This window comes from Malania oleifera, chromosome 5 (assembly GCF_029873635.1).
Source record: "Malania oleifera isolate guangnan ecotype guangnan chromosome 5, ASM2987363v1, whole genome shotgun sequence".
Lineage (NCBI taxonomy): Eukaryota > Viridiplantae > Streptophyta > Magnoliopsida > Santalales > Ximeniaceae > Malania > Malania oleifera.
In genome coordinates, this window is record NC_080421.1 from 105,818,116 (window position 1) to 105,832,364 (window position 14,249).

A 14,249-nucleotide genomic window follows, 5' to 3' on the forward strand; every position below is an offset into this window, starting at 1 on the left:
TCCAACTACATTCGCTGATTTTGATGTACCTTCTTACTTTTTAGCATTCCCTTTCTTCCATTCCGGACACTTCGATTTTAATTGCCCTTTTTTACCACACTTAAAACATCGAACATCATTCTTCTTCTTGGATTGCAATCGAGACTTATTTTAATTCAATCCATTCCCTGAATTTTCCTCTCCCGCGTTCATGGTTACCCTTCACCACAAGCCCTTCACCAGGTGAAATTTCATCGCTGAATTTCTTTCTTTAATGAAAGCCCAACAATACACTTGTTACCTCTTCCAAATCCAGGGTTTATTTACCCCATGTTAAAGTCGTGACCAAGGACTTATACGTGTGAGACATTGGTAGGAAATTCAATAGCATTAGCGCCTTGTCATCTTCCTCGAATTTCACATCAACCTACATTAAATCACTTATGATTTGATTGAATGCGTTGATGTGTTGGTTCAAATATGAACCTTCCACTATCTTAAGCCAATATAACTTTTACTTAAGAAAAAGTTTATTCTTAAGAGTGTTAGACATATACTGGCTTTCAAGCTTTTCCTAAATAGCCGCAGAAGAATCCTCTTCCATGGCGTGATACAACACGTCATCAGTCAAACACATTATGATAGTAGTCACAACCTTTGCTTCCAATGCCTTCCAATTTGCCTCATCCATGCCTTCTTGTTGAACTCTGTATAAGGCATTCACCATACCTTACTGCACTAATAGATCCTTCACTCATCCCTGCCAAAAAGTAAAGTTTTTCGTTTCATCAAACTTGACAATGTCAAATTTTGCAGATGAAGTTATAGAGGGCATTACAACAATGCTCTGATACCAATTTGTTGTTAATTACAAATTGCACAACAGAATAAATAGGCCTTACAATGTAGCACTCAACGGTGAAATATAAATAACAATAATCACAAAGATTATAATGAAAGCAATAAAATAATGACACGAAAAATTACGTGGTTTGACAATGCCTACATCCATAGGAGCAAACTACAGTGTTTTTCACTATCTTCTTGTCCAAATACATGAACATTTCAAAGTTACAACATATACAACATATATATAACCCATTTAGAAGTTCCCCCCTAAAACTCAACCTATTCAATGTCCCAAATTTCAAAATTCAAAAATTGGCACTAGTAACCTGAGCCAAACCGTCGACGATTTAAGACATATTGTTGATGATTTAATACCAAAAGCAAACAGTTGCAAACATAGACTCAGAATCGTCGACTATTTCACTTCACTGGGCCAAATCATCAATGATTTCCTCCTGCAACATTTTGTTTTCCACCATATTTTCACTTTCTACATGCATTCCACTCAATATATGAGCCGCATATCACAACATTATATATTTATAATTTTTTTCACTCTCTTGATAAAACAATATAAAAACATAAATTTATTTTATATTTTTTAAAATTTACAAGCTTCAATATAGAGCCTAACAAAATTACAAACCTACAACACAAACTTTCACATGTCTTTTTTTTTTTTTGAAAAGAGCCAAGAGTCAGTTACGGCTCCATTCCAAGTTTATTAATAACCTTCATTTATGACGGATGAATACCACGAAAATAAAATGACAACTTACAAATAACTAATAAAATGCTCCATGCGTCAAACCAAAGTGATGCATGTGTCTATTTTTAAAATGTTAGACATCTAATAATTTGATCATTACATATGGACACATTCATATATATACAAACATATATATATATATATATATAGCATTGATTCCACAATTTAATCCAGAGTTGAAAAGGGGGAGTGAAGTATGGCGGTCATGGACCTTTGTCTATCTATATTAATTGCTATTTGTTTTGACGGCCATCCTCTTGCTGCCCAGCTAGTTTTTGAACCATGAAATTTTCGAAAGTCTTTAAAAGTACAAAAATCAAGTTGAGCTTCATTGTTATAAAGAGAGCGAGAAAGAGAGAGGGGGTTGAAGGTCAACCGGCTCTCATACTTATTTATTGGGATCACCATAAATGGGGATGGTCGGTTAGTCCATCATTTCCACTGTGTCATCGGATTTCCCATATTGCAGATGGCCGGAGTTATTAATTTCCCGCGGTCGCCCTAACCACTGCCGGTTCCTCAGCATTGCCAGCACCTGAGGCCATTCAATTTTAGATTAAAAATTAGTATTCAATCAAATAATTTTGCACACAATCAAATTAATATTATTATAGTATGATATGATATAATAGTTTCATTGCTTCAATTTGCTTGATATAAGTGAGTTGTCGGTGTGGGTCACATCCCTCCCTAATATTGTTTAAAAGAATTTAAAAGACTTGTTCGGATTTAAAAAATTACTTTTGAGTGCAAACTATAATTGAAACCTTTTATTATTTTGTAGGGATTCCTTAAACTTAAATTATATAATAAAAAATAATTCATATTTGTATTTAACTCTCTTTAAAAATTCAGATTTGAGAATCCCCATTATATTGCTTTTCATAGGATCAATTCTTTTTTTTTTTTCGTTTTAAAATCTTTTTTAATGAGTTTAAGTTATGCAGTGCTAAGTGTTAACAGAATCTTTCTATAAATTATTATCAATATTAAATTTATGTATATATATATTTATTTATTTAGAAAGAATCAGAAGTCACCCACATAACGACCCAATCTCAAATTTATTAATAAGTCTCACTTATAGTGAAAAAATATCACGGAAACAAAAAGACACTTGATGCTTACAAATAATCAATAAAACAACTTATGCATCAAATCAAATAAAAGAAGAAAATAAACATATACAAACTAAAAGGAAACTAACTAAATATACTTTATATAAGTCGTATCCATCTTATCCAATTTATATAAACTTGTGATAACTTTAGAAAATTTATTACTATTTGTAAATAAACTATTCCTTCCCATGACATTTTGTCAAGTCAAAATATCTGTCACTTTATTCTCTTCTCTATACAAATGATTTATAAAAAAATTTATTCCCTCCAATATATATATATATAAGTTATTATATGAATTAAATATTTTTATTTTTTTTATGTAATTTCTAATTAGTTACGTGGTTTCAAAGAGAACTTTGCCTCCCTCCAATTAGTTGGATCATGGAACTAATCAGCCTATGCATGTGGTTTCCTCAAAATTGTCCTCTTTATTTATTTTTTATAAAAAAATAATTAAAAAATAATAGAAAAATAATAAATATCATGATTTTAAAGCGAATATAGATATTAGGAAAAAATAAAAATTTTTGTTCTTTCTCAGTTTAACATCTAATACGTGAGACACTGATTCACATGGCATTAAACTAATTTTTAAAAAAGGGAGGACTCAGCGCAATAGCTTGTTTCTAAGGTCCTCTAGCATCGTACAAGCATTACACAATTGTCGCGCGCCTAATGCATCCTAAAAAGACTGTAAACAAAATAGTAAAAAAAAATTGCAAGTAATAATTATTGGGTTTTCCCATTATGCAGAGGATGACAAGTATGTGTGATTAGTTGACTTGAATGTCTTGGTCAATACAAAAATGGAATCCATGGTTAAGTGAAAGTTATAGAAAATGTAGGACTCTTTCATTGATGTAGAGATGTCTTATATATAGGATTGAATAAATAAATAAATAATATTAAGAATGCAATAAAAAGTTTCTGTGTATACAAAATAATTTGTGCTTCATGTAAGTTTTCATGTGTACAAAATAAGATTCGTGCTTACATTTAATTAAGTTAAAAAATATAATATAATTAAATAAATAAAAATTTCTCAAATTAAATTCAAATTTTTTGTATATAAATTTAAATTTTTAAAAGTGTGGGAGAGTGGTTATAATGATGTTATATGTAAGACAAGAATACCTATTTTTAATAAGAATAAAGAGGTTGAAGCTGAAAGTCTCTAAGCAACTCTAGCAAAAAAATACTCTAGAGAGAGAGAGAGAGAGATCATCATTGGATTCACCAAGCCGGCGCTATTAGTTTCCGGCAGTTGCCCACACCTACCCTGCCCCAACCACCGTAGACGGCTCAGTCTTCCCAACCCTCCAACAGTCCAACGCCAGTCAATCGAGATTAGGAATATATTGGAATTTAGGTAGACAAAAACACTCATTAGATTAGTAAATTGGTCAATTGACTAATGACTTTTGATACCATTGTATCAAGATAATACTATAGTCTTATATTATAGTTCCATTGTTTTATATGAGTGTGCTGTAAAGCTTTTTAGTAATATATATTTAACTAGGAGCATTTTAGTCTTTGTATATTTATTAGGTTTAGGTTTATTCTATTAGGTTGTACTGTATTCATTGTTGAGATAGTTTGGTTTTGTGTCGGCCTACGTGCGGCTTCTTTCCCTCCCCCCTCTTTGCAATTTCTTTCTCGCTCTCTTTTGTATTGAATCTTGATTGTCAACATATTATAAATGTCAACATGGCATCAGAGTAGGCTAAACTTTGAGTATTGCATTGGGCCGCCACCGCTGTCAGAGGTTGTTAAGTTACTGCTAGTCATCGTCACTACACTGAGTTTTGCATTGGGCCACCGCTGCTGTCACAGGTCGCTAAGTTTCTGCTAGTCCTCGGAGCCTTTCCTCCGATTGATTTCATGCACGCAGGCCCTAGAAAGGCAACTTGCGAATCAAGAGCTCCTTGCTCTTCTGGTTTTTCTGGATTTCATGAAGGGCAACATTTCTAGGACGATAATGGTGAAACTTCTTCACTCGACTGGTGGTAGGTGACATTGTGCTATAGCCATTGCTAGTGGCAAACCATCGTTCTCGTTACACGACTGAATAATTATACTTGAGATAACTTTTGAGCTGCTCATTTTTAGAGTGAGTCAATCATCACAAGTGCTCAATTTCTCTCTTACTCTTCAATCTTATTTGACTCAATCCTTGAGAGAATAGTGTGAGGTTTAATTTGTATTTAATATCAGCTCATTTTAGGAGCATTGCTTTGTACTCCATTTTCTTGTTGTAAAGGTTCTTTGTGAACTAATTGGTGAAAGTTCTTTGTGAATCAAATTTGCAAGGCTTCTTGGTGAACCTTGTGGCTCTTCGTGAGCGTTGGGATTTATTCTCATGTGAAGGCTCTTGGTGAGCATTAAGGGATTTGTTCTCTCGTTGTAAGGCTTCTCCTCCAGTGAAAGAGTTTATAGTGGATTGTGGAATCCTTGAGTTGGTTTCAAGGCGTAGAAGTAGGCTTGGTGTCGAATTACGTTAAAATACCAGTGTTAAGTTTCTCTACCCTACTCTTATTTTACATCTTGTGCATGATTTACATTTCATATATTGTGATATAATTGCTTATATTTTGCCAAGTATTTTATTTTGTAGAGAAAAGCCAATATACGCGAAAGAGTCCATTCACCCCCCTCCTCTAGACTCTACACCCGAGTCGACAATCTCCTTCTCCCTCTCTTTTGTATTGAATCTTGATTGTCAACATATTATGAATGTTAACAAGATGGTCTTGGATTCGATCATGCACTAAGGTTGGTTCTCGATATATTATAAGCGAGCTGTGAGTTTGGTCACATCCTTTCTTTATTTCATTTCTAGAGGTGGCAAAATGGATTGGAACCCAACGGGTAACCCGTGATCTCGCTTGTTTAAATCGAGTTTGAGTTTAGTAGAAGATGACTTGTTTATAAATGGGCAACCATAACCTGACCTGTTTCATAAACGGGTTAGGCGGGTTTGGATTGAGTATTTGCTGGGTGACCTATTTAATTTGATATATATATATATATATATATATATATATATATATATATATAATTTCATCTTGAAACAATTGAAAGACTCTTTTAGGTTAAAATCTAATTTTAAAAATGGCTCTGAGCGTGAAATAATAATTTAATTTTTTTAGGTTATTTAGTATAGACTCCCTATCCCCAAGTGTCTATTCCCAACCTGGGCAAACAACTCAATACCTTACAAACAGTCTAACGTCAGAATTTGAGTTTTGGAAGTTGTAATTTTTCAAGTGAAACTAATATTGGTATTTAGGTAGAAAAAGATAAAGAACGAAACTTACTATTTCAGTAAATTAGTCGATTAACCACATGACTTAGACACCATCATATTAAAATTAATTATAATATCATATAGTAGTTTCATAGTTTGGCATAAGTGGCTTGCAAGGCTTTCTAGCATTGAGTTCGAGTTTACACTAATTAGGCATATCCTTAATTTATTATGAGCTGAGTGAGTTGTAGCATCCATCATGTCTTCCCCGATTTAATACTCCCAAGGAAAGATTGGAAGGCTTCTCCAAATTAAAATTCCAAATTATTAAAAAGGAATTAGCTCTAACTATGGAATTTATAATTTACTAGAAATTCACTAGCTAAACCAAATTATATAATGAAAAGAAATTCATTTTTCATCATTTTCATCATTTTTAATTCTCCCTCAAAATTCAAAGACTCTAGAATAAAAAATTTTAACTTTAATAGTTGAGAAGTTTAATGTTTGTACTTTGTAAACTTAGATGATCATAACTATATTGCTTATTACAATCGTGTCTTAATATTTTTTAAAAGTTTTTTTTGGATGAGTTTAAATAATTATTCCTATAAAATGTTATCAATATAATTACACATAAATTAAGTTGAATTTCTCCTGTCACTTTCGCTAAATAAATTTTGTAGTTGCAACAATTGTAAAAATTATATTCCAAAGTGTAGATTTTGGATCTAAATTTAGATTCATATAAATTTAAACAATGCTTAGTACACAAAAAATATTTATTTATATTACATTTATCAAAATTTGCAAGACACTAATTAAGATCGAGAATGTAATTAAGAATATGAATTTTAACTCTTGAAACTAGAATTGTTGATTTTAAACAAACTTAAAAAATTAAAATCTCAACTTTTTCAAGTATGAATAAAAGATCAGAAAACCTCTATACCATTAAACAAATAAAATGAAACACAAATTTACATTCCGCCATCACAAAATCATACAATCCCATCATAAACTACAGATAGCATTCATCATAATTATACCCAAATCCCTAATCGCCCTAACCGGGCAGAACCCTAAATTCCCAATTTCAAAACCAAACACCCACCAAGAAAATCAACACACATAACTTCAATTTCTAGCCTTCTTGGAAGATTTTACAGACTTGGATCCAGCCTTCCTCTTCGCAGGAGTGGAAGCTTTCTTCGTCTTCTTCAAAGCATCCGGTGTCTTGACCTGACTCAAACTCTTCGTCTTCCCTCCTTCCCCTGCTTTCTTCTTTCTACCCGTCGCATTTCCTGTTGAGCCCTTCTTCTTCTTCAGGCCCTCCGGCGTCTTCACCTGGCTCAGCCTCTTCGTCTTCTCCGCCCTCGCATCCATCTTTTTCGCAACCTTCCGCTTCGGCGGCGGCGCAACGGAAGCCCTCTTCGCCTCGGCTCCTGCTTTCGCCGGTTTCGCCTTTGCGGAAGCGGGGATTTTGTAGGAGTTCTTCACCTTCGCCAGTTTCTCCGATTTCGCGAACTTCTTCAACTGGACGGAGAGGAGTTTCTTGAAATTAGGGGGAAGCAGTTTCCCGTACTTGTCTTCGATGAACTTCGCAATCGCCGGCTGGCTCGAGCCCGTCCGATCCTTCAGGGAGGTAATGGCTTCGCATATCATCTACATCAAACAAAAGATCTCAGAAATCAGAATCAAAAGCCAATAATCTAAAAATTATGGAAAATTGAGGAGGAGAAAGAGAAGAACAGGGGACCGGAAAGTAAGGAGGGTGAAGGGCGGAAGAAGGGAGCTTGGAGTGTTTTGCTGCTTTCGCCATTTTTGTTTTTTACAGAGAAGGTGAACGCAGACGGAAAAGGAAATGAAAATGCTTTGAAGCTTCAGATTTGGTTTTAAATTTTGCATTATGGGGGGAAGAGACTTTGTGATTACGTGGGGTGTTTCTATTTGTTAGTAGTAAAAGTCGCGGATGGAGAGACGTGCGCGCATTGATTTTGCTGCTTTATTGCCCATCGAACGGCCATGGTTGCGTGAGTGACATCGTGCCGAGCGGTTGACAGTTTTTACTTCTTAAGACCCCTTCACCCAGGCTTTCATCTACTCATTGTTAAAAAAGTTAGTTTTAAATGTAAGATAATTATAACTGGAAGGGTGTACAAAAATTATCAAATCGAATCCAAATCATAAGTGATTTGGTTTTTCGGCATTCGGTTTCAATTTCGGTCTTTGAAAGTTTATATTTTTGGTTTCAAATTCCAAATATAATTGCATTGAAAAATTGAAAAAAATTGATTTAAATTAAATATATATATAATTTAATATAATTACTTAATATATATGAATTTGAGGTGGGAACTAGGGTTTCATTTCACAATTCACACTCACACATTGCTCTCTCTCGACTCTTAGTCGATCGACACTCGAAGTTGATAGTCAGTCCCCTCACTAGTCGCCAGTCACCACTTCACAGGTTCACACAGCCATGCCTCACGGTTTCACTCTAAGTCTCTCAGAATATTAGTTGGTCGACGGTCAGTCCCCTCGCCAAACAGTTCCACTCTCTCAGTCGTCAGTCGCCAGTCGCTTTTGCCCTCTGCATAAGTAATGCAGCTGCGCTGCACCGCTATCGTCGATAGCCAGCGGCCCTACCTCTGTGGCTTTGCCTCCCTCCCCTATCCCTCAAGCAGCTGAGGACCTGAGGTACAGTTTGCCTCGATCCTTACCGATTTTAAATTTTCTCTTTTATTTTGTGGATTTTTTTTTCTCTTTTGGATTTTTGTTGTGTTTGATATCAATGTGTGTGGGGAGAGGGAGAGAATGTGATGAATCTGATGATCTTGGGAGAACAACTGGGGTTTGTTCAGCAATCATTTTTTGGGATAGGGTTTTTGAAATTTTTGAAAAATAATTGTTAAATATTTAGAAAATCAGTTAAAATAAAAAAAATTGTACCTGAATCATTGAATGTTTGGCTCATAACCGAACCAAACCAATATGATTACACCCCTAATAACTAGCCCTAGCACGCATGATATGCGTGGTTCGGGTTCTCTATTTTTAAAATTTTTAAAATATATAAAAAATTAATAAAAACATTTTATGATAGTTGTAAATAGTTATTGAGATATTTTGAAAAAAATTAATAAAAGCATTTTATGATAGTTGTAAATAGTTATTGTAATTGATAAAAGCATTTGATATAATCATAAGGGTATTTTGGGATAGTTGTGGGTAAATTAAAAGAGTTTTTTGAAATAATCATTGGTAGTTGTAAGAATAAATTTTGACATTTTTGAAAGATGACACAAAGGGAGAATCTCTTCATAGTATCGGAGAAGTTAAAGGAGTTTTTTGGAATAATTGTTGGTAGCTATAGGGATAAATTTGTCATTTTTAAAAGATAACATCAAAAGGAGAATCCCCTTTATAGTATTAGAGACAAAATAAATCAATAAATAAATATTTTTTGAATAATAAATTGTTACAAAAGATGCAGAAAAATAAATAAATAGAGACGAGACAGAGATTTTACGTAGTTTGGATATACCTATTCCACGGGCAGATTGGATCAAAGTTTCACTATTTCGAGAGGAATTACAATATGATATGGATCTGCCCTTATACAAAAATATCTCTCTCTCACTTCTTTTATATCTCTCATCTTCATCTCCTCTTTTCCTTTCTTTGCTTTCTTTCTTATTTCTTTTCTTTTTCTTTTTTTCTTTTCCGCACTCCATCATTTCCTCCCGCCTTATATACCAGTGGAAGGAGCTACAGATGATGGGGTTTCTTATATTTAATGGGGCAAGTGGATAGACATCCATCATAATGATGGGCCTGGGGAACATGAAGAGACAGGTGAGAGGGACAGACACTAAAAAATGTTCATAACTTTCTCCCTTGGTTGTCACTCATATATTAACTCATTCTGCTAAGATTTTTAATCTGCATCATTCTGATAAGATTGTAGTAGGTAAAGCTTTAGTGAATAAATCTGCTAGATTATGACTTGATCAGATATGATGAACATCTATATCACCATTTTTCGGGAGTTCATGTGTATAAAAGAATTTTGGAGAGATATGCTTTGTTCTATCACCCTTTCTGTATTTTTCTCTTGGTAGAGCTACACGTGCAGCGTTGTCTTCATATAAAACTATTGGAATATTCTTGATTGATTAAAGACCACAATTTACTTGGATATGAGAAATCATTGATATGAGTCACACGCATTCTCTACTAGCTTCATAGATAGCTAATATTTCAGAATGATTGGAGGATGTTCCTGTAATCGTCCGCTTTACTGATTTCCAAGATATAATATTTTTTCCGTAAAGAAAATACATATCCAGTTTGAGATTTATAATTGTGAGGTTTAGATAGATATCCAACATTTGCATATCCTACTAGTTGAGATTGGAAATCAAATGAGTAGAATAAACCCAAATTAGATATACCTCTCAAATAACGCATAAAGTCCTTAATTCCATTTCAGTGCCTCCGAATTGGAGCAGAACTATATCTTACTAGTAGTTTTACAACAAATGCAATATCGGGTCTTATACAATTGGCCAGATACATTAGAGAGTTAATAGCACTTAAATATGGTACTTCAGGACTAAGTAATTCCTCCCCCTCAACATGAGATGAAAATGGATTCTTCTTAACATCAAGTGATCGCACTATAATTGGAGATCCTCAAGGATGAACTTTGTCCATATAGAATTGTCTTAATACCTTTTCGGTATATTTAGACTGATGAACAAGAATTTCATCATTTACATGTTGAATCTGTAGGCAAGACAATATTTTGTCTTTCTTAAATCTTTCATCTCAAATTCTGCCATTAAATAAATAGCAGCTTTAGTGAGCTCTTCAGGAGTCCCAACTAAATTCAACATGAACAGCAATTATAGAAAATCTGGATTCTAATATTTTAATAAAAACACATGGACAAATTGGATCATTTATGAATCCCTCTTTCACAAGGTACTCACTTAATCGATTGTATCACATGCGTCTAGATTTCTATAATCCATATAAAGAACGTTGGAGTTTAATTGAATATAAATTTCTGGGTTTTGCTTCTAAAAATTTAAATCCTTCAGGATTTTTCCTATAAATTTCATTATCCAACGATCCATATAGGTATGTTGTTACTACGTCTATAAGACGCATGCTTAGTTGCTCAACAACTGCTAGCGCAATTAAGAATATGAAAGTAATTTCATCCATTACGGAAGAATATGTTCCCTTATAATCAATTTCGGGTTTCTATGAGAAATCTTGTGCCACAAGCCTTACTTTATATCGAGTAATTTCATTATTTTCATTTCTCTTGCGCACAAATACCCATTTGTATCCAATGGGTTAGACATCTTCTGGTGTCTGGACTATATTTCCAAAAACTTCTCTTTTTGATTGAGAGTTCAATTTTGATGTGATAGCCTCTTTCTATTTTGGCCAATAACTTCTATATTGACATTCATCAACAGATTTAGGTTTAGGATCCTCATTACTTCTAGTAATTTCAGTCGCTAATGCATATGCAAATGTGTTGCTGACAACAACTTTATTTCTATCCCATATTTCTCATGTGTAATGAATTGAGATCTCATTATTATTTCCAGCTACTTGTCCCTTTTCTAGGGACGTCTCTTTAGGAGTTTTCTCTTCAAGAGATTCCTTTTGAAAAGGTTCCACAATAAGGATTTCATTTTCAGGAGAAATGGGTTTGTGAATGTCGAATGGATTATCCACCTTTGTAACATCTTTTGGAGTGTTTACAAATTTCAATTTTCTCCTTCTTGGAGTTTTATCTTTTTCATCAATAGGCCTTAACTTGTGGTTTAGGTTCATTAATTGGCTGTTTTCTTTTAAGGATATCAATACATGCTGGAATATTTGCAGCTGGTATATGAGATTTTAATATGACCTGGGTATTTGCAAAAGAATCTAGTAATTGATTTGCAACCCCTTGCAAATGTATAATCTTCTTAACTTCAAGTTCACTTTGATTTGTGCGAGAATCCAAATGAGATAAACTCATAACATTCCATGTGATTTCATGTTGTGCTTTAGGCACTGATTTTTCTCTCCCTAATGTAGGGAATATTGCTTCATCAAAATGACAATCTTGAAACCATACTATAAACAAATCACCTGTTAAAGGTTCGAGATATCTAATAATAGAAAGAGAATCAAAACCAACATAGATACCAAGCTTACGTTGAGGACCCATTTTAATTCTTTGAGTAGGGACAATAAGAACATATACTGCACAACCAAAAGTTCTTAAATAAGAAATATCAGATTGTTGCCTAGAAACTAATTGCATGAGTGAAATATTATTGTAAGCAGCCTTATACGAACTAAACATGCAACATGAAGAATAGTATGTCCCCAAGTAATCATAGGTATAGCAATGAGTTGAAGTCTCTTAATAAAATATTCAGTTAAACCATTTTGTGTATGGTTATGAGCAACGAGATGTTCAACATATATTTTAAGTAACATGCAATAGTTATCAAAAGTTTGGGATGTAAATTCACCAGCATTATCCAAACGAATTGATTTAATTGGATGATCAAGAAAATGAGCTCATAATCTAATCAGTTGAGAAAGAAATCTAGCAAATGCAATATTACAAGTAGAAAGTAGAGAAACATGTGACCATCTAGTAGATGCATCAATTAAGACCATGAAATATCTAAATGGTTTAGATGGTGGATGTATTGGTCTGCATATATCACCATGAATTCTCTGTAAGAAACTAGGTGATTCAAGACTTACTTTTGAAGCAAATGGTTTGACAATTAATTTCCCTTGAGAGCAAGTAGTACACATGAAATCATTTGATAAAAGAATCTTCTGGTTCTTTAGTCGATGACCATGTGAATTCTCAATGATTCTACGCATCATTACATCTCCAAGATGTCCAGGACGATCATTCCAAAGTGTAAATAACTTTGGGTCATTGCACTTCTGATGCAAGACATTATATGATTCAACTGCTTTAATCTTTGTATAATACAATCCAAAAGATAAAGTTGACAGTTTTTCTTAAATTTGTTTCTTCCCAGAAACAATAGAAGTAATATAAGGGAACTCTTTACTGCCTTCATTTGTAGTTTCAATGTGATATCCATTGAATCTTAAATCTTTAAAATTTAACAGATTTTTTTTGGATTTATTGGAATATAAAGTTTCATCAATTTTTAATAAAGTACCATTGGGTAAATTTATATTAGCTCTTCTGGAACCTTTAATCAAATTTGTAGAACCAGATATTATATTAACATTTGTTGAAGATATATTCAAATAATGGAAATATTTTCTATTCAAAGAATTGTGTGTGTTGTAGCACTGTTAGCTAAACAAACTTCTTCCAAAGATATCTTAAAATCGATCAAAGCTTTAAGACAATTCAAAGTACAACACATATTTTAAAAATCCATTATTATAATTGATCATAACAACAATAAATACGATAATTTATTTATTAAAATCAAAATATAATATTGCTTACTATATATCTTAAAATATTACATTATTATTTTCATCTTGATTTACAAGGAAATCAGCAACATCAAGCATTAAGATCTATTGGAACAATATTATTAGTAAAATTTGTTTCAACTTCTTTACTCTTTTCCTTTTCTTTTATAGAGGCTTGGTATAGATCTACAAAGTGTCTGAGTGTACGACAGGTATGCAACCAATGGCCTTTTTCCTCCGCATCTACAACCTCACGTTGATGCCAGTGATTATTTCAACCACGGCCACAACCACGCCCATGACCATGCCTGCGGCCTCGTCCTCGACCACGAGATGTATTTATATTCACTTCAGGGAATGGGGTCAAACCATTTGGACGAGTTTGATGATTTTTCATCAATTACTCATTATTTTGCTCAGCAACAAAAAGACATGACATAAGTTCATAAAATTTAGTAAATTTCCTCTCCCTATATTGCTGTTGTAGGAGCATATTAGTGGGATGGAAAGTAGTAAAAGTTTTTTCTAGCATGTCTTCATCAGTAATATTTTCACCACATAATTTTAGCTTCGAGTTAATCTTATGCAGAGTTGAGTTATATTCGCTGACTGTTTTAAAGTCTTGTAACTTCAGGTGCAACCATTCATATCAAGTTTTTGGTAAAATCACAGTTTTTTTTTTATGGTCAAATTTATCCTTTAAATTTTTCTAAATGAGAAGTGGGTCTTTAATAGTGAGGTATTCAGTTTTAATTCTTCATCTAAATGATGAAGGAGA

The 14,249-nt window shown here is 33.3% G+C and overlaps 1 protein-coding gene across 1 annotated transcript; it reads right to left on the reverse strand.

The window, feature by feature from the left end:
* Window positions 1–6,901: 6,901 nt before the first annotated feature.
* Window positions 6,902–7,895, reverse strand: LOC131155295 (histone H1-like). Its single transcript, XM_058108330.1, has 2 exons — window positions 7,731–7,895; window positions 6,902–7,636 (listed from the first exon to the last, which is right to left on the reverse strand). The coding sequence occupies exons 1-2, from the start codon at window positions 7,791–7,793 to the stop codon at window positions 7,109–7,111; spliced, it is 591 nt and encodes a 196-aa protein (XP_057964313.1). The 5' UTR covers window positions 7,794–7,895; the 3' UTR covers window positions 6,902–7,108.
* Window positions 7,896–14,249: the final 6,354 nt, after the last annotated feature.